Source organism: Pygocentrus nattereri, chromosome 10 (assembly GCF_015220715.1).
Source record: "Pygocentrus nattereri isolate fPygNat1 chromosome 10, fPygNat1.pri, whole genome shotgun sequence".
Classification (NCBI taxonomy): domain Eukaryota; kingdom Metazoa; phylum Chordata; class Actinopteri; order Characiformes; family Serrasalmidae; genus Pygocentrus; species Pygocentrus nattereri.
In genome coordinates this window covers 19,061,773-19,086,840 of record NC_051220.1, presented here as the reverse complement: position 1 = coordinate 19,086,840, position 25,068 = coordinate 19,061,773, and the positions used below count along the sequence as shown (strand labels likewise).

The following is a 25,068-nucleotide window of genomic DNA, read 5'->3' as shown; positions in this document are numbered from 1 at the left end:
AGTGAAGAATCTCCATTCAGAATGTTGTGTAGTCTGGGACTAGACTCAATATCTGAGGTGACTCACTATGCTAGTTATGGGCAATACATGTTAAAGGAATGCTTTTTTTGCAAACAACTGCACATTAGCCTTATAGGTCCAGTGCAAAACTACAGAAACTCTCTCTCTCTCTCTCTCTCTCTCTTTCTCTTTCTCTCTATTTCTTTCTATCCCTCTCTTTCAAGGAGCCAAACCTGCACCCGGTATTTGCTTTGAGCGGGTGAACTCAGCAGGCGACCCCTATGGAAATTGTGGGAAGGATTCCAAAGGCTCTTTTGCAAAGTGTGAACCACGGTATGCTTCACCTACACTCTATAACTCATTCCCAGCCTTCATTCTCACTCACCGTACAGTGCAGAGACAGCGAGAGGCAGATATCAACAGAACAGTATGAAGACTACAGAGCATGACTCAGCTTACATTCACAACATAACTTAGAGGAAATGGTTATCTTGATCTGGCCAGCTGCACGGGTTGGTGGGCTGCTCTTAAAACATTAAATATTCATCACATTGTCTAGCTATTGCTAGACTGGCTTGGCTTCACTGTCTTAAATTAAGTTGGAGTCTTCTCTTTTAAATTAGGAGAAATGTCTTCTGAGTGGAAGTCCATCATTTTCTTTCCAGCAAACCCTATAACCACCCAGGTGTGAGTCAAAAATTGTTTCAGGACAATGCAGAGAGCAAGAAAGTGGTGACCTAGACATGTTCTGTCTACAAATGTGTTCTTTCTTAGGCGTGGTTGTAAGGTTGGCCAGGCTTTATGGAACATTGGAAAAAATTCAACCTAATTGAAGCTCACATGAGTTTTTGCCACAGTAGGAACATTTATAGTTTGTTATTAATTTTACAGCATATGTAGTTTTTGTTGTGTCATCAAGTTTTTAGGGAGTGAACTGATGGATAATCTAATCAGAAATTTCATCAGCTTTAACTGTTTTAACATTTCTAACTATCTAAGCTTATAGTATCTGTCTGTCAATGCCAGCAAGTAGCTTGACATTTTGGAGAGTAACTCCAGTGATGCTACAATAGCTAGTGGTGATTACCCAGGGTTACCTATTATTATGAAGTTCTGACGCACAGTTCATGTGCTACTGTTGCTTTCAGTGGCAGTTTAGGACACCATAGTGAGTGATGCAACACATGATTGATTTTTGGTGATTTCATGGTGATTTGTACATGCTACCCATCAACGCTTGTTAGTCCTGGTCTGTGAGTTTGAGTGACTGAGCTGTTGTTGCTCCTAGATGCTTCCATTTCATAATAGAAGCACTCACAGTTGACAGGGGCAGATCAATCATGGCAGAAATTTTATAAACTGATTTGTGGCAAAGGTGGCATCCTACAACAATGCTACGTTCAAAGTCACTGAGCTCTTCAGTGTGAACAATTTTACTGCTAGTGCTTGTCTTTAGAGGTTACATGGCTATGCTTCTTTGCGTTTATTCACCTACAGGCAATGGTTGTGGCAGAAAACCTTTGGAAAATTTTTGGCCATGTAGTGTATTTTCAAGCACTGTAATGGCTGTCCAGGCCAGACATTTTCATTAAAGACCTTATAATCAATAATGCTTTGATTTAACACAAGGAATTCACCCACACAAAAAGATTAATTTTTAAACTTCAATACTTCAACCTATTTATTTTTCTTAAATGCAGATTATACCATTTCCATGAAGAGCAGGAAAAGAACAGTAAGGAAAACGAACAAAATTTGAGTCTTTGCATATTCAGAAACATTGCTGATTTATAAACTTACATGTATACACATTTTATAAACTTTAAACTAACATCAAATGAAAAATTAATTTGAAAATGTAATGGCTTTTTCATGGAACCTACACTAATGACACTAAACTACAAAGTGTCAGATGCTCAGAACAGCCAATCTTGCAAGCAGATACTAAAAGTACAGCTTTTATGATGTGATCTAGACTGATATGTCCAGTGTTTAGTTACACTTGCTGGAAATGAGTTGAGATCATAGACTGTTTAGAATTAGATTTGCTAGCTTGTAATGAATAACTGACATAAGGCTCCAGTGCTTTCTGGCCATGGACTCATTTCCAGATTTCTGGAATCCATGGACTCAACCTGCCCAGGCTGGTAGAGGTGGTGTATTGATACTCAAACAGTGCTATTTGAGCATTGGTGCTGACCTTGTGCATCCCGTCATGTCCACAATTTAGCCATCTTCTAATGGCTATTTCCAGCATGATAATATACCATGTCACAAAGTTAAAGTTGTCTCAAACCATTTTCATGAACATGACAATGAGTTAAGTGGTCTTCAGCTGCCTTCCTAGTCACATTAATAGTATAGTGCTCCTAATGAAGTACATTTACACAGTATGTAGTAATAAGACAATAAGATAAAGTGTGTATGTGCACAGTAAAGTGGGAAAGGTTCTTAGTCAGAAGGATTGTGGTTGTGTTATAAAGGTTTTTGTTTAGGAGGAAGATGCAGCCACCCATGATTTTCCTTGCCCTCTTCCTTATCCTAGATGAATTAGGATCTTAGCGGGTGGATGCCAGTGTTTATACCTGCAGATCACACAGTTGGCCTTAGTTTATGCTTGGTGCACGAAAATGCTGAGCCAAACATCCAAACTGTGACCTTTCCCATAAACAGAAAATAAAATGTATTTTAATGAATTTTTATGTATTGTAAGAAAATATAATTTGAGATAAAAAAACATACAATAAATGTTCGCTGTAGTTGTGCACTACAGTTTCTTATTATGTTGAACAGGATATCTGCCTAGGTTCTGTCCAACCTCTCAATAGTAGCATGAAAGAACACTGTAAGATGGACAATTACTCATTCAGTTAGTATAGTCATTTACTTCGGTTTCTTGTCAGTCTATTTGACATTATGTCTTCATAAAAGACAGCTCTATAGTAAAAGAAGGATAACCTGTGGTGTAAAGAGTGAGTGGGTAAATGACAAGATTATCCCTCAGACAAAAGAATGTCCTCTGCCTTTCTGATAAATTGAGTTAAGCTTGGAGCAGTTTGTCATATTATCCTATTTATTCTTCAAAGAACATTAAGCACTTCAAAAGAACATTATCCTTGTCCTTTGATTGGTGTTTTTATGTGTGTGTGTGTGTGTGTGTGTGTGTGTGTGTGTGTGTGTGTGTGTGTATATATGTGTTTTGATACAGCGACGCTAAGTGCGGGAAAATTCAGTGCCAGGGGGGTGCCAACAGGCCCGTCATTGGTACCAATGCTGTTTCCATAGAAACCAACATCCCACTGCATGAGGGCGGGCGTATCCTGTGTAGGGGGACGCATGTGTACCTGGGTGATGACATGCCCGACCCAGGACTGGTACTGGCAGGCACCAAATGTGCCGAGGGCATGGTATGACAAATGACAGCATTGTACTGTTCTCCAATAACAAGTAGAGATCTAACATTGAGTCCGTAGAGTTGATACTTGATGTGACACCTACTCAATAGCTCTTTCTCTCTCTGCCTTGTCCTCTCTATCACAGATGTGTTTGAACAGGCAGTGCCAGAATGTCAGTGCGTTTGGAGTGCATGAGTGTTCGGGGAAGTGCCACAGCAGAGGGGTAAGTAGTGTGAGCACACAGACAAACGCTAACAATTACAGAAAGTCTTGTTTGGTTAGATATTATCATTTTGACAAGCCACAGTGTCCTCTTCAGTAGTCATATCATACCTGTCATAGCGATACCGCACATCTCGATAAACTCCACAATAAAAGGAAAAATCATTCATAATTTCTGTTGGGTCCTTTTGTCATTAAATGTTCACAGAGTTTATGGGGCAGCTTGTGATTTTATAAGGTGCAAAATGGTATGGATGGCATTGATAATAGATACAGATAGATTACCAGATAACTATAGGAGATCTTGCCATTTTTCTCATTATGATTAACCTATGATTTGGGTAATTACTTTTGTTTTGCTTTATTATTCAAATGTAATTACATAGTTACATGTTTAACTACATAGTGAGTTACACAATGAATACCATTTATGTTCGATTTACATTCTTAGTATTTCCCCTACCATAAAATAGGCCAGACATCCTGTGTTTCCAAACTCATATCATCCAACTTTGAAGAGAAGATTAAACTGACATGCTAACATTTGCTTCCTAGTGTTTTGTTATGTGGCATATGCTCATATTTTGGCCAACTTTAAATTCTCAGTCTGTTTTTTAATGTAAAGATGCACTAAATTTACATGCCAAGTCCCCTGGTTGGAGACAGAGGAAACCTGGTCTAGCTCTAGTCTTTGAGCACCTGAGTTAGATGTGCTTGATGTCATGGTGGTGTACATCAAATAAACACAATAAACACTAAATAACAACCTGTTACAAAAAGTGAGCTAGATTCAATTAGAAAAGTTTTTTTGAAAAGCTTTTTACTGTAAGCACATCTAGCATGTACTTTTATACTTTTACTTGAGTAAAAACATGTAACCCGTACTTCAACTTTTACTAGAGTATCTTTCTATACCAAAGTACTTTTATATAAGTAAGGGACTTCTGCCACCTCTACTCACTATACTCCTATGTACTATACTAGACCATACTCTATAATAGTAATATAGTGCTATACTCACTTTAATAAATATAAAGAAAAAGTAACACATACACCGACTGTATTCATAAAAAAAACCTTTCTGCCTGATGATAGTACTCACATGTTTGATGACATCAGGTGCACATGACATCCCTGGTTTGGATGGAAAAAAAAGATCATTTGTAGGGTCTGAGTTGCTTTTTAAATGGTTAAACATTGGCCTTAAATCCATACTGTTGAAACCTCTCATCTCCCCAGTGCAGGATCTACTACATGGTTATTCCTTTAAGGAACAAGCTGGCAAGAAAAATAGCTTATACGAAACCACTTTGAAACATTGCAGTAGCTTTGCTTACTCTAACTTATTGCCATTCCACTCATTGCAGTAAGTGGCCCACACAGAGCAGCACTGTATAATCAATACTGATCAGAGCTGCACCTAATGTTATTGCTTCTTGGTTAGAGCATTGCAGAAAGGCCAAGGGGTAATGCTGTACCCTCAATTATCCCTCATCTCCCTCAAGCATGCTGTGCTCTAGTAACTGCCTGCTTCGATGACTTCCGGCAGATGTTGTGCTGCTTTGCGATCGGTCTTCATTGCCCCACCAAGGTTAAAGCACTTGTATTTAATAGCTTCATTTATGTTCTACTTAAAGCACAATTCATCATCTTCTGGCTCAGGCATGTGCAGTGTTTGCCAGCGAAGCACTGAAATACGAACACTAGCACCACCGGCCAAGATCCCCCCTACACTGTCATTTACATTCGCACCCCACGTTCACCCTGGAGGGTGTGTTTGATTTATTTCTAACTACTCCACTCCCCAAAAACAGACGCTCGCCTAGGATAAAGCGTCAATATGAACGCCTTCGTAGGAATTCTTGTTTTTCTGTCTCTAGGCTGAGCAGCAGACAGACGAGGCAGCTTTACAGATGCCAGTTTCTTTTGGGAACTTTTGTTCTCTCTTTGCCTTGTGTTTGAACAGAAGGATTATTGTTGACACAGTGAATTAGTGTTGTTTGCGATTACTCATGTGTGATGGCAGGTCCTCACAGAATTGGAGTGCAGTAGTTGAGACAAAACCCAAGCTGATTCTGACCTGTTCCTGTGTGATCTGTTGATTTGGCATGGATGCCAGTGTATAATGATGTAGGAGTCTTTGTGTTTGTGGATTGCTTGTCTCCTGTACGCCATTCAGACTGCTGTGTCCTAATGAGCAGAGCTCCTCCTCAGATCGTGTGTGTCTATTGTTCTTTTACATTCTGAGGACAAAAATGTCCTGACTATAATGTACGAGAAACAGATAGAAACCTACTGTCAGAACCAACAATATAGGTTGTGAATGTTAGAGCTGACAACAAATCAATTATCATAATAATCAACAAATCAATGAGTCATAATTAATTGTATTTTGACTTTACTTAAAAGTGATCTTTGAAAATTAAGAGTGATTTAATTTGCTGCACTAACCAGCGATTCAATTCTGCAATTCATCCTACTTTAAGAAATGTTATAATGCATTAAACATGTTACTAAAACACTTCCATTAAATTTTTCTCAGGCAAGGCTGAATCTGTCAAACTATTTAATAATGTTTATTGTAACAAAGGTAATTCTAAAGAAACACATTCCAAATAAGCTAAACTGCCAGGGGTATTGCTTGGATAACATTGGCTAAATTGCCTGGGAAACTGCTTGGATAACATCTTTTTGAGACTGGTGTTTCATAAAATATTTCCAGTCTTTTGCAGTAATTATATTGTGGTATTACCATTGGATCTCCATATGAAGACTGGAGCCCTCAGCTCAGCTATTATGTTTTGAAAGTTCAGTGTAGCCTCTGAACCATGTATTTCTCCTAATAAAGGGCATAATTTGGGTTCACTGCAGAATTGTCCCCTTCACTCTTTACCAGCAAGGATAAAATATCATGCTATATCAGCAAAACTAGAGTGTAACTAGTGAGTGAATTAAGGTATGATCCCACTGTGTAAAAGCAAACAAACTGGCAGGGTTGCTCAGCACTATGTGATTACTAACTGACCATCCTAACAGCATTCACATATGGATGTTGACTCATGAAAGTCTGAAGAAAAGAATTCAGTATTTTTCTTCCTTCATCATCAAGGCACTTGCATTAAGAGGAACTCAAAACAATCTGACCTTTTCATTTTGGCATTTTAGATTTTTAATAATTTTTGTCTTGTTACAAAAGTTTTTTAAAAATCAAAAAGTCTAATAACTTTATTACATATTATAACATAATAATAATAATAAATAATAATAATAATTATTATTATTATTATTATTATTAATAACATAAATATCCTTATATGTCCTTATATGTCACCATAGTTACATCAAAAAATTTCTATGAAATGAACATTTCTGACGTTCAAATTTTTCATATGACAACAGTGATTATATTATTGTTGACAGATTACATCTAATCTGAAGAACAGGAAAGTCAAATGTTAGCAGGTGAAAAAACTATTTCCAAAACTGGAGTTTAAAAGTAAAGGACTCCTAACAACCATGAAACAAGAAACTGTTACTGGAAAAGATAAAAGAAAATTTACAAGTCAAACAAAAAAAGCTGCTGATGTTCTCAGAACAATTAATTGACCCCACACCCTCAGAAAAAAGGGACTAAATTGTCACTGGGGTGGTACTTTCAAAAGTGTCTTAAGTACCTTTAGTTAGGAAAAATAATTGTATCGTAATTCATCTTAATTATATTTTGTAAGTAGTATTGACTCCACACACCACATCTTGATTGCCTCTTTATTTTATTGTTCTAGTTCAGGTTATCAAAAGGTAAATTTATGTACCTCTCCTCTGGGAAAAACCTATTTAAGGTAAACAGTTGGACCTTACAATCACTGTTGTATCTATGACGGTACATTTACACTGTTTGTACCTTGATGAATAAAATATATACCTGTAAAGAACATTTTTTCAGATAGTTTTGAGTGTTTGGGTTTATTTGGCTCATCAGAAAATGCAACCAATTTCAAGACTGAACTTTGGAAGTATGGAAAAAAATATCTGAAGATTTCTTTGAAAAACTAAAAGCAAATTTCCTGAAAAGAATGGAGACTATAATAAAGACAAAGACTGGACATACTAAATAATGAAAAAATAATATTATACAGTTCATGTGGACTGGAAATAAAATAAATGAAGGCTGATCTCTGACTTGCACAGTGCTGGCCCCAAGTGCAATGCTGAAAAAAGCATAAAAATGAATGTGTGTCTGTCTGTCTGTCTGTCTGTCTTTCCATCTGTCTATGATGGTGGGTGTGTGATGGCTGCATTAGTCTAAAGTAAAGGGTGTGCTCTGTGGCTAGGGGCAAGGAGTGTTCAGTCCACTGAGCTCCCTTTAATCCCTGCATACACACACAGCTGATACCCATTACCTTGTGACTCCCAAGGCTCTCTATCTTGAGGCAGAGAGAGAGTGTGGCTGTTTTGAGATGGGCTCTCCTCCATATGTTTAAACCATTACACTGACCACTCCCCAACGTCCTAAGCACGGCCAAATGAACGGAGGAGGCTTTGAAAAGCACACATCAAATACATGTTCCAGTGAAAAATGCTGATTTGCATCTTTCTCTGTTGCAGATGTTTGGAATTCTGAAATCTAGTTTGTTGGGTCTCCATGGGCAGCATGAGAAAAATAACAGCATTAGAGTTATAGCTTACAAAAGAACATTCTCACACTTAATCACTGGTTAACTCAAGCACTTGTTGATGGAAGCAGAAAATGTGGGTCAGCACAGTCTCTGCAGCTCATGCAAACTTAACATCGAATTAAAAAACAGGACACTGATTCATGAACTGCTGTTTAACCCACTGCTTCCTCCAGTAACAGTATAACATGAAGATTCAGGTAATATGAATTGTATGAGCTAATGGTGGTTGGGCCCAAATAATAGAATAATTAGCCAATAAAAATTCAGTCATATGTTCCTTTAATTTATCAGTCCCAGCAAAAATACCTCCAATAAACCAGTGGCTAAAGTGGCTAATCTGTTTTAATTAACACTGGTCTAACATGAAGTAAAATATCTGATTTCTGAGTGTTTTTATAGATTTAATAGTGAAATATTCAGTGGCAGCCTGTCAGAGTAAAGTTGATGGAGAGGGTGCGGGGCTTATGCTATATATGGACCCTCACTCAAATGACTGGATCCTTTTTTGTAGAGCTTATAAATTCTAGCAGATAAATTCTAGTTGATTTTTGTAGGGTTATTTTGTTAGAGAGCAGCATGGCAGGCATAGAATAAGTTCTATTAAAAGTTTTTGTTTATCTGAGCAATCTTAGATACACAAAGAAGTCTTTCTATAGAATTGAAACATTTATGACAAACAAAATATCAAAAATCTATTTTATACTTGTTTTTTTAATACAGTATGTATATCGTTATAGCCCTGCAGTCTTTACATAAACTGCTAAGTAAAGCTAAACATTTGCTAACATTTATTAAAGAAATATACAGGCTTAACTGACAAACTTAAACATGAAACATCATCATGGCTAAAACAACAAACAAACAAACAAAAAAAATGAGTAAGCTAACCTTTGCCCCTAGGATAACATGCTATAAGATGAAAAAGCCCCCAGCTCTATAAATGTATCTTATTTCAGATTTTGTGAGTTTACAAACCTTTGTTGATTAATAATTGACAATCATATCCATCCATAAAGCACTGTGTAATTTTTAGTCAGGTAAAATTATATTGGCTGGAATCTTCAGTTATCTGAATTAAGCTCCTTAAAATCGGTATCAATGATCAAATTGTCATATCGTCTGGCCCTAATGGAGCATTTATGCTCTGTATATGTGATAATAATACAGGCTTTGTGTTTGCAGGTGTGTAACAACAAAAAGAATTGCCACTGTGAAGCTCACTGGGCACCCCCATTCTGCGAAAGGGCAGGGTTTGGTGGGAGTGTTGACAGTGGACCAATGAGATTGGCAGGTACAGTAATGGACAACTGCACTACCATCTCACAAACTGAAACAGTTTGCACCAAGTTGAACATAACATTATCGCTGTTATTAAAATAGCTAAAACTTTTACTTATTTACAAACACTGCAGTTTCAGCTCATGCATGTTAATTCTGAATTCTTCTTAACATATCACACTTTGTTGATATGGTGAAAGCCAAAGTCATGCAAACATGCAGACAAATTCAGATTATTTAATGAGTTACATCTTTTTAATGAATTTCATGCTTTGCTCTTTGGCCTGTCTGCCCTCAGTTTGCCACTGCAGAATAATAAAGCAGTAGAGAAAAGCTGAGGTTAAGGGTCTTTCCCTTATTAATTGAGATTACACATGCTTCAAACTAGAAAAAGAGTGGCATGGTAGCTCCTGCAAACAATAAGAAATGTCAAGTTAAAATCAGACCACCACTGTCCTGACCAATTTAAATTACCAACCTGCTTACAACATTCAGGTCTGTCTCTAATGAACAGTAGTGTACAGTATGAAAAATAAAATGCCTTTAGGGCTTTTCTTTTTTACTACACCTTTTTACTGTACCAAACCGTAAATTAAATTTTGGCTGAGTCTTTTCTTTGTTCAATAACTTCAGAATGTAGAAAGAAAACTGTAGAATGTTGTGTGGAATGTTAGATTAACATGTAAATCATTATGATGTGCCATTCATGCAGAACTCGATTTAATTCCAAATGTTCTCTAAAGTTTATAGAATGGACAGCTGTAGTCATATACAAGTTACATGCACCATTCATTTATCCACACACATTGCTGCAGTTGTATGCAAAAGTTTGGGCATCCCTGGCCAAATTACATATTTTGTTGATATTTTAAATGTAAAAAAGTAAACACAAACTCTGCTGCAATATATGTAATCAATTTCAGCAACTGTCAATGTCAACATGATTAACTTAAAAAATAACCCTTGCACTTGTAAAACCTTTGACACTTCAAACAGCCAATGGGCTCCTCTAAGCAGCTGAGTAACTGAAAATGAAGCTAATTGATGCCTACAAAGCAAGTGGGCTTCTAGCTCCCAATGTTGTTAAAAATTAGCACTTAAGGGGACTGTGGAAGTCAAGGCAAGATTTGGAAGGCAAATAACAGCAAAGGATCTGCAGGAATGTTTAGCTGACACAGCAGTGGTAGCACAAACCTTATCTCCTTGGAAGAGTCATCAGAAGAAAACCAAACCTGTGATCAAAAGTCAACATCTAGACATTTAGATACTCCAGAGGCATTTTGGAGACGTGCTGTGGTCTGATGAAATAACAATGGAACTCTGTAGCCACAATTATCACAGGCATGCTTGGAGAAAATGATTGATTATACTGTAAAAAATAAGTTATTTATTATACAGTGGGGTTGTGTAGCAGCCAGTGGCACAGAAAACACAGCACAGGTGGATGGAAGAATGGATTGCACTAAATATCAGAAATTCTGGATGTAAATGTGACACAGCAAGTAACTGAGGCTGAAAAGAAGCCGGCTTCAACAACAGGATAATTGTTCAAAACCCACCTCAAAATGTACCACAAATGACTTCAAGAAGCACAGGTTGAAGGTTTTGGAATGGCCCTCACATTCCCTTGACTTACACATGGTTGGAAGTCTATGGGTAGATCTTTAACATGCTATACATACAAGATAGCCCAAGAATACCACAGGAGTAGAAGCATAGAAGGTATAGTGAAAAAAAAAAACTTAAAACTAAAACTCTTAACTCAGTAAAAAAAAAAATTAAATTAGCCAAAGGAGGCTTTACTAAGTACTGATTTGGTTGGGTGTCAAATTTTTTATGTCAAAAATACTATTTCAAACTACTTTTACTTAATTAAATAAAGTAACGGTACATTAACATTTGCAGAAAATTATATTTTTTAAATAGTTTGCTGGAGAGGATGTAGTTACCTCTTTCATTTTAAAAATCATCAAAATATGTAAAAAAAAAAAATATATATATATGGCCAGGGGTCCCAAAACATCTACATGAAACTGTAAGCTTTTAAATGTCTTACTACTGATCTAACACACCTGCTCCTCTGTGTGAAGAAAGCTATTCTTCTTGCACTTTTCCTCTCTGAGGTTTTTAGTGGGCAGCCTGCTGTTTTGGCCAGAGTGTAAAGCTGGCAAGCTTTTGGTTGATACAGTGCAGAGACACCATTCACTTTTCGACTTTCACAATTCCCTGCAAATTCAAGAGGCTGGTGAATTCATGAGCAAGTCCCTGTCGATTGAACAGGCTAGCATTTGTCACGATTTCTACAGTAGCTCTATAACTTTGCAGTGTGCTATTCATCTCCACTCAGATTCCACCTGTTAGTTAGAATGAGAGTATTCAAAGCACGAAGGTGATTCTGAGCGATTGTGGCTGAGCTTTGAACATGCTTTGACAGGCTGCTTTCTTTGTGTTCCTTCCCTCTGTGCCGTGCCGTGCTGTGCCGTATCTTAGATGTGCATGTGTGTGTATTAATGTGCGTGTTGTCCTATGTGACGTCAGCTGACAGTCGGGCTGTGGCCATGGGCGTGCTGGTCACTGTGCTCTGCCTGCTGGCTGCTGGCCTTTTCGTGTGCCTGAAGAGGAAGACCCTGGTCCAACTCCTCTTTGCCAACAAGAAGAGCACCATTCAGAAGCTCAGGTAAAGCTGATACTTGATGCTGTTTTCTTTATCGTGTTGTCAAACAACATGTATTTCTGAAACAGTAAATTCATGAAGAAAAGGAAAAAAAGATTTTGTGCATTAAGATTTTGAATCTTGATTGTGATCTTGAATTTTCTATTGGTTCGGTTGGGCCAATTTGGGGACAAATTTGATATTCATATTTGAAACACATTATTTGAAAAATAGATACATTTGCATCGTACTTCATTTTCATTTAAGGACACCGAACATGTCGGGTTGATGACATACAGTGTCCAAGATTTTCTAAACAGTTGTTTTTAATGAAGGTGCACGCACCACTGCTCATGCTCGCTGCCAGTTAGCGGCTTCCAGCATTGCACAATTTTCCTGAGTTTAGCATCTTTCTATTACTTCATTAAATTAAATACAGAACCAGACTGCAAAACACCACAGTAGGTAACACATGACCTGTAATTTGCACAGAGAAAGGCAGTCAAACGCAGGTTTTTAAGATAAGATAGTCTTTCTGTCACCTTGACTAGACAAAACTGATCTAAATGACTGATCAAAAAGACCTCTGGTGAAGTATAGAGTTTAGACATCTCATGTTTCTTAAATATGAGAATGTAGAGAGAAGCTTATTTGTTTATCAAAAATCAAGTTTTTAGACTTTCATGCCTGCTTGAAAATGTTTAAATTTTGATGCTTCCCTAGTCAATTTGTCATGAAATGTTCATGTAGTGTAAAGAACAAGACAGATAACAAAGTGTACAATGTTATTTGTTTTTATGAGGCTTGCAAACAAATAGTAATGGACAAAATGAACCCCAAAACATTAGTTTCACGTTCAAAATCATAGCTTAAACAAACCCATTTCCATAAAAGTTTGTGAAACATTTGAAAAAGTAATAATAGAAAGCATTGATTACATTGAAAACAGTACAAAACATATTTTCTTTACCTTATGAACTTTAGTATTTTTTGTTAATATATGCTCATTGCAAATTTAATGCCTGCAACACCTTTGAAAAAAGTTGGGACAGGAGCATGTTTACCACTGTGTTACATCACCTTCCCTTTTAACAACCTTAATAATTATTTAGGAACTGAAGACACCAACTGATCCAGATTTGAAAGACTATTTTTCCCCACTGTTCTGTTATACAAGTCTTCAGCTGTGCAGCAGTACAAGGCCTTCCTTGTCCTATTTTGAGCTTAAAATGTGCCACATGTTTTCTGTGGGAGACAGGCAGGCAAAGCAGGCGTCCATTATTTCCATAAACAGTCTGAAAGGTTGACTCATCAGACTACAGTCCCCCTTTTCACTGTACAGCAGTCTATTTTGAAGCTTCAGGCCAAAGAAGTTGGTAGCATTTCTGGATGTTGTTGACATGATTCCACTGTGCATAGTACAGTCTTAATTTGCATTTGTAAGGGCAATGATGGATGATGTTTATTGAAAATGGTTTGTCAAAGTGTTCCTGAGCCCATGTGGGGCTAGTTTTTAATGTAGTGTCATCTGAGGAGTCAGAGGTCATTGACATTCACTTGTGGGCTTCGGCCTTGCTCTTTACTCATGGAAGTGCCGTAGTATGCCATGAATGTTTTTATGTTATCCTCCATAGAGTGTGAAATACCCCAAATCCTTGAAATTGCTCACTGAGGAACAATATTGTTAAAGTGTTGCATTTTTGCTGATGCTTTTTTGGCAAAATAGCAAGCTTCGACCCATCCTTATTTATAGAAGATTTGGCCATTTCTGGATGCTTCTTTTATGTCCAAGCATGATTACATCACCTGTTTAAGATGTTTATGTTCATTTCTCAATATTTCTAGTCTTAAAAACATTTTTGGAGCATGTTGTAAGTATCAATTTCACAGTAAGCATACAAAAGAATACTGTACAGTTTTTGATCAAAAGGGCAAAATAGATTATAAATCACTGCTTTCTGTTTTTATTTGCATTTTATCTATTGAATTGGATTTGTAAAAAAAAAGGCTAAAACAAAATCTGTGTTTTTGATTCAATATTTACAAAAATAAACTACTTAAGAAGAGAGGAAAATATAATAGAAAGTTAATAGCATAATGGGCTGACTTTATGCACTTACTATGCGGTGGTTTAAGATATATGCAGTGCCCATGATATACTTTTAATGTATTAATGACATAGCATCAAATTGTCCATTCCAATTTGACAGGCACTGATGTTATGCTTACAGTACCTCTCCTTCTTGTGTAGATCAGTGGGGTGGAGTAGAGCCCCCAGTCCACCACAGACACAGCCAGTGTACAAAGGGTCTCCTCACCACAAATCTCCATCCAGAGCTGCCAACTCTAGATTAAACAAGGTATGTGTGGACACTTCATCTTACACACACTTTTCCAAACACACACACACACAATAAAGCCAATCAAGCTCACTCTGAGCAATAGAGTACAGGCTCTGTAATTCAATATAAATCCATTGTTCTCAAGCTTAGCGAGCGACGAATAGTATGAGCTGTCCCTGAGAAATTACTCTGCCCATCCAAACCAATTCAGCTCAGGCTTATTGTCAAAAACAAGATGCCACCAAGGCGTATAATTGATTTATTCTCTGAGTCTGTCCCTGAAGGAATTTAAATGAAGCCTATATCATCTGCAAAAGGCAGACTTTAATAGAGAAGCGTCTCTATTTCACTTTAGCCTGAATCGCGCTCAGCCATCATAATAGCAGCTCAAATAATGTGTGTTGTTGGTCAAGACATTGAGTTATTTAGGGAGCAAAACGGGCTGCAGTGTGTATGTTTATGTGTGTATGAGGGTGACTGGCACAGAGATATGTGTGAATTGATATGCTTTGAGGGAAACTGGTGGAGCCGTACATATTGGAGATTTTTTCTTTTTATTTTCTTTTTTGTTTTCTTTTTATGTTTGTAAATTTTATAAGCATGTGCCATAATGCTAGTGGCTAGCGTGTGTGTTAATGTTTCTCTTTAAACTGAAAATGTAAAAGCATTTCTTTTTGATGACTTATAGATTTAAAGTCTTAGAAAAGTCATAGTACATATGAAGTAAATGTATTATGACTTGAAAAAAACTTGAAAAAGTACAAACTTTTGTAAATGTAGAAAAAAGTAAATGTAGCTAGTTAAGTTGTCTGCAAAAGTACACCTGGTCGAACTACATGTTTTGTTGATTTTAAGTGAAGTGAATCCTCTACAGAGAACACTCTTTCACACATTTTAAAGCACAATTACTGTTTATTTTATTATACATAGTTATATAACATATTTTATATTTTATGTTTTATTATCCTAATATGTTAAACTGAGCAAATAAATAGAAAATGCTATATTTAAGTTTGTAGAGGATGTGTTAACTTAATTTCACTTATGAAATCAACAAAACATGAAATTTACCCAGGAATGTTCAAACTTTTCATGCAACTGTACATAATGCTTATGTGACATGTAGTATATTAAGGTTATTAATAGAGAGTTTGTCCCTTCTTTACTACATAACAGCCTCTACTACTCTGGGAGAACACTAAATGTTGGAACACTGCTGTGAAGATTTGATTGCATTCAGAGCATAAATGAGGTCAGGTACTGATGCTGGATGATTAGTTCTGGAGCACAAACTCAATTCCAGTTAATCCCAAAGGTACTGGATGGAGCTCCATCACTTCAGAGAATGCAGTTTCACTGATCCACAACCCAAAGCTGGGGGATTTTATACCCCTCTAGCTAACGCTTGTCATTAGGCTTAAGCCCATCTGCAGATATTCCAGAGTGCCCCATTCTAATGGCAGTGTTTTTCTATGGAGATTATTCAGGCTGTAAGAGTGCAGTTTTGTGTTACTAATGAGTGCAGCCGAATGTATTAATTAGTTGGGGTGTCTGATTACTTTTGGAGTGTAGGTATGACCTCATGTGCTAATATTGCATTAAATGCATGTATGTGTGTGAGAGAAAGAAAAAAAGAGCAAGACAGAGAGAGTACATCCAGATGCTGTTCAGTACTCCAGGCATGTGGAAGATGCAGTATTGATTGTGGCAGAGGCAGAATCCAAGGTCAAGGATCAGAAAGCAGAGTTCAGAACAAGAGGGGTCATGCCTGTCATGGATCATAGAAAAGCAGTGATGCTGTCTAGGCCAGAATGACCTCTGCTCATGCTCTTTATCCTACAGTCCTCACAGACCCTATCAGTCACAGAAGAGAGAGAGTGGAACATACATGGCAAAACACAAGGGCTCCTGAAATTTACAATTCATCACATATCAGGGCTGAACTGTATTGTTTCATGTGCTATGAGAAATAATTCCTATGCAAATACAAAACAGATACATACTTACCAAATATACACACCTACTTCTTTTTTTATTCCCTCTTCCAGCATTATTAGCAGCTTTTCTACACTATATTTCCAAAAGTATTCATTCACCCATCCAAATCATTGAATTCAGGTGTTCCAATCACTTCCATGGCCAGAGGTGTATAAGACCAAGCACCTAGGCATGCAGACTGCTTCTACAAACATTTGTGAAAGAATGGGTCCCTCTCAGGAGCTCAGTGAATTCCAACATCGTACTGTGATAGGATGCCTCCAATCCAGTTGTGAAATTTCCTCACTACTAAATGTTCCATAGTCAACTGTCAGTGGTATTATAACAAAGTGGAAGCAATTGGGAATGACAGCAACTCAGCCACAAAATGGTAGGCCACATAAAATGACAGCACGGGGTCAACAGATTCTGAGGTGCATAGGGCGCAGAGGTTGACAACTTTCTGCAGAGTCAATCGCTACAGACCGCCAAACTTAATGTGGCCTTCTTATTAGCTCAAGACCAGTGTAGATAGCTTCATGGAATGGGTTTCCAAGGCTGACAAGCTGCATTCAAGCCTTACAACTCCAAGCACAATACAAAGCGTCGAATGTAGTGGTGTAAAGCACTACTGGACTCTAGAGCAGTGGAGACGTGTTCTGGGGTGACAAGTCACACTACTCCGTCTGGCAATGTGAGGGATGACTCTGGGTTTGGCGGTTGCCAGGAGAACAGTACTTGTCTGACTGACTGCATTATGCCAAGTGTAAAGTTTGGTGGAGAGGGGATTATGGTGTGGGGTTGTTTTTCAGGAGTTGGGCTCTGCCCTTTAGTTCCAGTGAAAGGAACTCTTAATGCTTCAGCAGACCAAGAGATTTTAGACAGTTTCATGCTCCCACTTTGTGGGAACAGTTTGGGGACGGCCCCTTCCTGTTCCAACATGACCGTGCACCAGTGCACAAAGCAAGGTCCATAAAGACATGGATGAGTGAGTTTGGTGTGGAAGAACTTGACTGGCCTGGACAGATTCCTGACCTCAACCCGATAGAATAACTTTGGGATAAATTTGAGTGGAGACTATGAGTCAGGCCTTCTCATCCAACATCAGTGCCTGCCCTCATAAATGTGCTTCTGGAAGAATGGTCAAAAAATCCCACACTCCTAAACCTTGTGGAAAGCCTTCCCAGAAGAGATGAAGCTGTTATAACTGCAAAGAGTGGGTCAACATCATATTAAACCCTATGGATTAAGAATGGGATGTCACTCAATTTCATATGTGTGTGAAGGCAGACGAGCAAATACTTTTGGCAGTATAGTATATATAGTTCTACATTAGTATTGCGCTATATAGGAGTGAACTACTTCCAGTATTTTGCTCAGGTGTTTGTTTCTCTATTTGAGCCCCTTTTGAACTGCTTTTTTGAGATACCAACACCATCCATGATCCACTCTGTGCTGTATGGTCAGAGGGCTTTTTTAAATAAAGCTTTAAAGCCAAACAAATTATGTTGTCAAATGGAGGCTTAACAAATATGCTTCTAAACCTATTGAACTGAGCTAAACCTCCTTTCGCAGCTTTCATTTCAGCATGTCATCTACAACTTGATAGCTGCCAATGCATTAGGTGAGTTAGAAAATACTTAGTTATTTTTTAGGGTTACTGTGTTGCTTTGTATTATACAAAAAGTCCAATTGGCAGGCTATATTTGTAATTGTGGTATATTTGTTTGGTCTTTAAATGATCTGGTCAGTAAAATCTTGTGGGCTGTGGAAGTATTTGTGCTCAGTTATGTGGGCCATGAGTTAGGAAATGTTGTGAACTTCCGAACTAGAGTGACTTTTACCTCACAAAATTGATCTTGTGATTGGTTGATTCCTCTGTCAGTTCGTGAGCATGCTGATAGTTAATCTAATGTTAGGCCTTCTCTTCCTGTCTAGAAGTCCTAACCAACAGGAAAGCTTGCTTAGCTATGTCTGCTAGATTCCATGGTGAAAAACAGTTCCTGATTGGCAAGTTTTCTGCTCAGCATTTGAAGACTTCAACCCTTTTGTTCCTATTCAAAACTTAACAATAAAAGAAGAGTAACAGTTAACATTCCTCTGTTCATTGCTTAGTGACAAGCTCAGTGACTTGCAGTGCCTCCTGTTGTACAGTCAGCTGATTTAATAATTTACAGTGTTCACTAGAATACTGAAGAAGTGGATTGTAGTGTCCTCAGCCACACAGGAATTCAGTTTTACGATCCAAATGCTAAGATAAAAATGGTCAAAGTATGTAATATTGCGTAATAGTAACATAACTGCAATGTACATCATAGCAGGGCACATGGGGCCCATGTGGTACCATGTTTTCTAACTCTTTATGGCAGCATTGAGACACCACATTGTTAAAGGAAAAGGACCCTGCTTTACATAGATATTAAAAGGTTTACAAAGCCTGAAGTGAATGAATTTTGAATATTCTCAGTTTGGTGTCAGGCCTCCTTTCACTGAGGCCTCAGTACAATTGCTTGGTTTGTTTCTCTATATGTGTAATCTCTCTCTCTCTCTCTCTCTCTCTCTCTCTCTCTAGCCATCTCATCTCAGCGCCGAGCCTCTTCTTCCTCCTCCGAACTTCCACTCTCACAGTTTGCGGCGTTTGCCCCAGTGCCCTGCTCAGTGCCAGCCCCTTCATATCAGCCACCCTATGCCAATCACGCTGGGTGTGGGAATGGCCACTGGCCTGCAGGCCTTGCCCCCTGTGCCACCCCATAGGCCTCTGCCTACTCACACTCTGTCTCCAGTAAGAGCGGCCCCTTTCCTCACCCTCCCTCGCCAGCAGCCCTACAGAGCCAAACAGGTAAAATTTTTTCTGCCATGTACAAAGGAATATTTCTATGAACCATTTTCATAAAGGGCAGCCTCAGAAATAAGCACTTGTACAATGCCGAGGTATTAACTACAGTATATAGTACGCGTGTTGCACTGTGTAAAACACTCACTCATGTACGTATGTACACAAGAATACCATAGTAACAGTCTGAATGATATCTTCATAACACAAAAGCTACTCTTGAGGCAGTTAAGGGTGACTGTGGCACAGCAGTGCGAGAGCGGAGTTCTCTAATTGACATGCTGTGTTACAAGATATATGAAGCATTTTATAGGCTGTGCATGCGCAGCCAGATGCTCTGACTTCTCTGGAGGAAGAAAGCAAAGATGTTAACTAGGATGTGTTATGCTTTCCTCTAGGTCTGCACAGCATATGGTGTATTAATCTTTATTGCCCTTTGCAATACTGATATCACAAGGCTACAAACTGCAAATGATCCTGCTAACCAATCACTGCTTTTTGACATAGACATGATAGTTGTAGAATCAATGTATTCATGTAATCCAATAAAAAGTAAATTCTTTTGGTCAAAATAATGCCAGCTAATCTTCAAAAATGTTACATTATTGGTTGACCATCATAAAGTGAATCAGCATGTAATTATAATATCATTTCAAGTCTAGTATTTTGTCCATATTGTGAAGTCCTGCTTAGTATTCTTACATAAAACTGATTCATTCCTAAATATTGGCATGAATGGCTTAGTGATCATTATATATGCAAACAATATAATAGCTTGTTAAAATAAATATAAAAATAAATATAAGCTCATTTTGATGATAGATAGTTTAGCATTAATTGCATTATCCTTTTAACCTACAATGTATTGCATAGCATGGTTCAAGGGGGTGAAATGAGAATGATACTGAAGAAATACAAAATAAGAAGTATTCCGTGAGCTTTTCAGGAGGCACATCTATCCGTAAAGGTGTCACATGGTGAGTAAAGGAGATTCCTCTGTCCATGAAAAGTAACATTTGTTATTTCAAATGAATGTGAATTCATAACAAAAAGCTATTTCTCACCTCCAAAAAAAAACAACACTTCAACACTCTGACAAGAGCAGCAGCTGAAAGGGTGGATAGCTCAAATGTGAGGTTTCCAAGTCAAATGATTGAACTTCACAGAGCCACTGATACATTTGTAAATTGTAAAATACCTATTGCTTGTATATCCTGTAGTCAACACACGTGCCTTTTAAAGTTATAGCCATGATCCTTCATTTAAGACAAGCCATTTCTGGGTTTGAAGTGGATTTACCCACTGGCTGTGCTGACTTGCTCCTCTCTACTAGATGGACCCCTCACTGATTCTCTGAGGATGGTTCTTATTAAGGCTTAAATCAGCACGAGCACTTCAAAGATGGAGACCAGGGCAGAGGGGCTAAAGAGGCATGTGTGCTAAGCAGGGAATGGTGCAGTGTCCGAAGGGCATTCAGTCAAACTCAAATGAGCCAGCTGAGACAGTAACAAATGTCCACCCCATGGAGCCTCAGTATTTTTACGCAAAATCAAACAAACAGTATGAGGTGCATGGATACCATGTGGACAGCCAGGCTGAGAAGAAAACTACATTAAGGATTTAATATAATTTAGGCATCTGCTGAACGCCCGGGGACATTGTTTTCTAGATGTATCAGTGTGAGGTAGGCGGCAGGATTTCAGCAACAGAGATGATTCCTGAGTTTAGGGTTTGTTGGAGTATTGATTTAGAGGTATGTTGATACCTTAAAAGCCCAGGCTAATTACATACTAAGACATTATTCAGTAACTACAGGGACTTCAGTGCATACTGATTGAGCTATTCTTAGGTTATAGAAGTGTGTAATAAAATTTTGGGGCTGCAGGGGGGCCCTGTGATTAATGTTGATCCCAGGTTTGCATTATGTAATATGTTTTACCTGTGATACATGTTTTGTTTTTGTATGCATAGACACATCTCCAGAGATGTGTATCAATTTCATGTATAATATCAATTTAAAATACATAGTTTGATCGACAGCTTATGCAACAGAATGATACACCTTTTTCCAGTGGTGTCTTACAAAACCAGGTGAAAGAACAATAATTCATTATTTTTTAACCTAATCTCTGTCTGATACTTCTGTATTATGCAATCAATTACCATGAACAATAATGTCAACACTTTTTCCTGTACTTATAGAAAGGCCACAGACTTCTGGAGTGAATACGTTTTATGTGTGAAACTTTAAATTCAATTTTGTTCAACTCTGAGATGTATGATGAATTTGTATCCTCGACCAATAGCACAGCTGCTTTGGCTACATTGACCTTATAATGGTTGTTCGTATAGCAGCACTGAAGATCCAAAATAGAGGAAGCTCTGATTTTAACAGTGTCTAAACACTGATTTTGTCTTTAAATCACCGCAATAAAGAGAGGTATTAGAACATACTTAGCCAAGAAGCTGAATTAGATGGTAGAACTACTTTTGTGATTTTTTACCATTTGTGGTTGTCAAGACAGCTAGCTTGGTAACTGCTAGGTGAGGTTTCACACCACCCTGTATAACGGTATACCTCATCACTCAAGGCAGCAAACCACCCACCATACTCAAACATCCAAATGCATGTTTTAATGGATTTTATAATGCAATAAAATCTAAATACATACTACATGTTTTGATATCCTACATCAAGAGGATGGCAAGAAATAGCCTACAGTCATTGTCTGTGTGTTTCTAGATCAGTCCAACACGGGTTACAGTTCAACAGATTGTATTAATTTGACAAAAAACGACTCTTTTAAAGGGGAAAAAACAAGTAAACATACCTTTAGTGCTCCTCTATACTGTCGCTAACCATGGTGGTTAGACACGTTGTTGCTACCTGCAACAACGCTTTGCTCACATAGACATTCTGTGGTTTAGCTTACAATGGCATTGGTATGGGAGATTATTTTCTGTGAAGACCCCCCTCTCCCTTGCAGAGCCCAGTTTCCCAAAAGCATGTTAAATTTAAGATCATCTTAAGTGGTAGAGAGAGTGTTCAGTCTGATCCACGCTCCACTGTTTAACAGTCATTTTATTCTACAGTGATTTCCAAAACTCTGTCCAGGTTTCTAACCGCTACCTTAAAATGCTGATCTTTGCTTAGTCACTAAAAATGTATCCACAGTGGTTTTTCCTTTCATATTTCTGCTGTTTATGGTTGGCAAGTTAGCTAGCTTGCTGACCGCACCATGATTTTTTTTGTAGCCAATCTTCAGTCCAGTCTAGTCCAGTCCAGAGGAGTAAAGGATCTTCAACAACAGACCCATGCCAAGCCTAAAAAAGCAATTTCAACAAGAATGACTGACTACAACAAATATGGAGCAGTGGCTAATGCACAAGCAAAAATCACCAGATTAAAGTCCATTTCAAGTTACTTACAGCATACTGTGTATGCTACTGGGCCAATGTGGATTTCATGAGCAGGGGCTCTTAGTGATGATCTCATAGTTAGCATGAGTAAGTGCAAAAGCACTTACCTATGAAATTATAGGAGCACTTTGGTTGACTTGGTCCCCTCGAGTGCCTGTGCTGCTTGACTGAGTCAACATTTACTGTGAGAGTCCTGAAACGGGTTCACATCTTCAGGCGCTGCAGCAAATTGGTCTCACAGCTCAACACAGTGTTATGCACGCATGTCTAAAAGTTCCCATAATGCAGTGATGACATCACATTCTCTAGGGAAGAGTCTTGCTCAAGAAATGTTAGCGCAAAACCACTTTCACACAGTGTCTGGCACTGGAGATGCCAGGGGACAGAGGCTCAGTGGGATGAGCACATGACCCACTTCCCAGGGCAAGTTAATCACCATTTCAGAATCAAACAGAATGGTCAGTAATGTTTCCAGAAATGTACCCGGGCTAGCATTGAAGGTTTGTTCATTTCTGTCTGTCTTTGTGCAAGTTGTCTGGGACCTCCTGTAAACCAAGTAGCAGATGTATGTCATTACCTCACCCTTGTAATAAATTAGCAACGTATGACAACTTTTTCTTTTTGCAAATGCCCCTAAAGCTGCTGGGCAGGGGGGTTACAACAGCTGCAGCAGTACCAGCTTGATGAAACAGCACTAGGCAAGAAATGTCATAGTGACTCCTGCAACCGACAGCAGCATAGCACCATCTAGTGGATATGTACTTTGTTTACATTGAAGTAGTTTTCATTGGAGTGATGCAGGTAGACCCAATAGGTCTTTAAGATACTTCAGGCATCTCTGTTTTCATGCAACAATATGGGCTGAGTAATAAATTCATATCAAGAATATACATGAGCCAAAACATGACCACCTGCCTAGTATGATTTTGATTCTCCGCATGCCACCAAAACAGCTCTAACCTGCCGGGGGTGGACTGTACAAGACCTCTGAAGATTATCCATAGTATCTGGCACCAACACATTAGCAGCAGATCCTTAAAGTCATGTAAGTTGCAAGGTGGAGCCAGTCACAGACTGAATTTGTTGTTTCAGCACAACCCACAGATGTTTGATTGGATTGAGATCTGGGGAAATTGGTGGCCAGTGCAGCACCTTAAATTCTTCATGTTCCTCAAACCATTCCTAAACAATGTGTGCAATGTGGCAGGAGACATTATCCTGCTGAATGAGGCCACTGCCAATGGGGATAACATTCATTACCACTTTCTTGTATTCTACCCACAGTGTATACTGTTGCCATCACTTTTCCAGGTAAATGGCACACACATACCTGGCTGTCCACGTAATGTAAAAAAACATGACTTATCAGACACTGCAACCTTCTTCCACTGCCTCAAAGGCCAGTTCCGACTCTTGTGTACTCATTGTAGGTGCTCTTGCAGTGGACAGGAGTTAGCATGGGTGCTCTGACTGGTCTGTAGCTGCGCAGCTACATACAAATCAGGGTGTGGTGCATGTGTATTGTGATACATACCTCCCGTAACCATCATTTAACCGCAAGGATTTCTGTAACTTGTGCTACAGTAGCCTTTCTGTTGATTTGGACCAGATGGAATATCAGTGAACACAGGCAACAACACACAGCACACAGCACTGTTGCCTGTTAGTGGTGTGTCCCTCTTCTAATCACTGCCACTAGGTATGCATTACTGCTAACTGAGAGCTTTCTTTGAGCCTTGATATTGGCTCCAGCCTAGTCATCTACCTAGTAACTCAGATCTGGTCGCCTACCCATTTCTCCATGTTTCATCCAACATGTTGACAACAAGAACCGACTGTTCACTTACCGTGTAACATATCCCAGACCTTGACATGTGTTGTTGTTATGGGATAATCAACATTATTTTCTTCATCATGAGTAGTCATAATGTTTTTGCTCATCAGTATATGTGCAGCACAGGCCAGTGAAAGGTCTTTGGTCCAGCTTAAAAAAATGTCTGATCACAACCCAGGTGCCTCTCACCTGGTTATTTTAAAAAAGCCATAAATGCTACATTATGTATTTTTTGCTGTTGTGTACAGGATCATGAGAAACCCAGTCCTCCCCAGAAGCCGCTGCCTGCAGACCCCCCCGTTAGAGGTTCCAGGCTGGGTCGGAGCACATCAGCAGTTGGAGTGCAGACACATAGTCCTGTGCCCTTACCTATTCCAATCCCAACCGTACCAATACCCCCACCTACTATACCACAACCAGCCAGGTCAGTATGAATGA

The 25,068-nt window shown here is 38.6% G+C and overlaps 1 protein-coding gene across 2 annotated transcripts in view; it reads left to right on the top strand.

Moving 5' to 3' along the window:
* The window catches only part of adam12 (ADAM metallopeptidase domain 12), a 185,124-nt gene that overhangs the window by 158,030 nt on the left and 2,026 nt on the right, over positions 1-25,068 (top strand). The window contains exons 15-22 of one of the 2 annotated variants that reach the window (XM_017713419.2): positions 225-333; positions 3,209-3,407; positions 3,541-3,618; positions 9,476-9,584; positions 12,110-12,248; positions 14,476-14,584; positions 19,116-19,382; positions 24,879-25,054. In XM_017713419.2, coding sequence (XP_017568908.1) covers positions 225-333; positions 3,209-3,407; positions 3,541-3,618; positions 9,476-9,584; positions 12,110-12,248; positions 14,476-14,584; positions 19,116-19,382; positions 24,879-25,054 — 1,186 coding nt within the window. Of the gene's footprint in view, positions 1-224; positions 334-3,208; positions 3,408-3,540; positions 3,619-9,475; positions 9,585-12,061; positions 12,249-14,475; positions 14,585-19,115; positions 19,383-24,878; positions 25,055-25,068 lie in introns of both variants that reach the window. The other variant, XM_017713418.2, reaches the window with a different exon arrangement.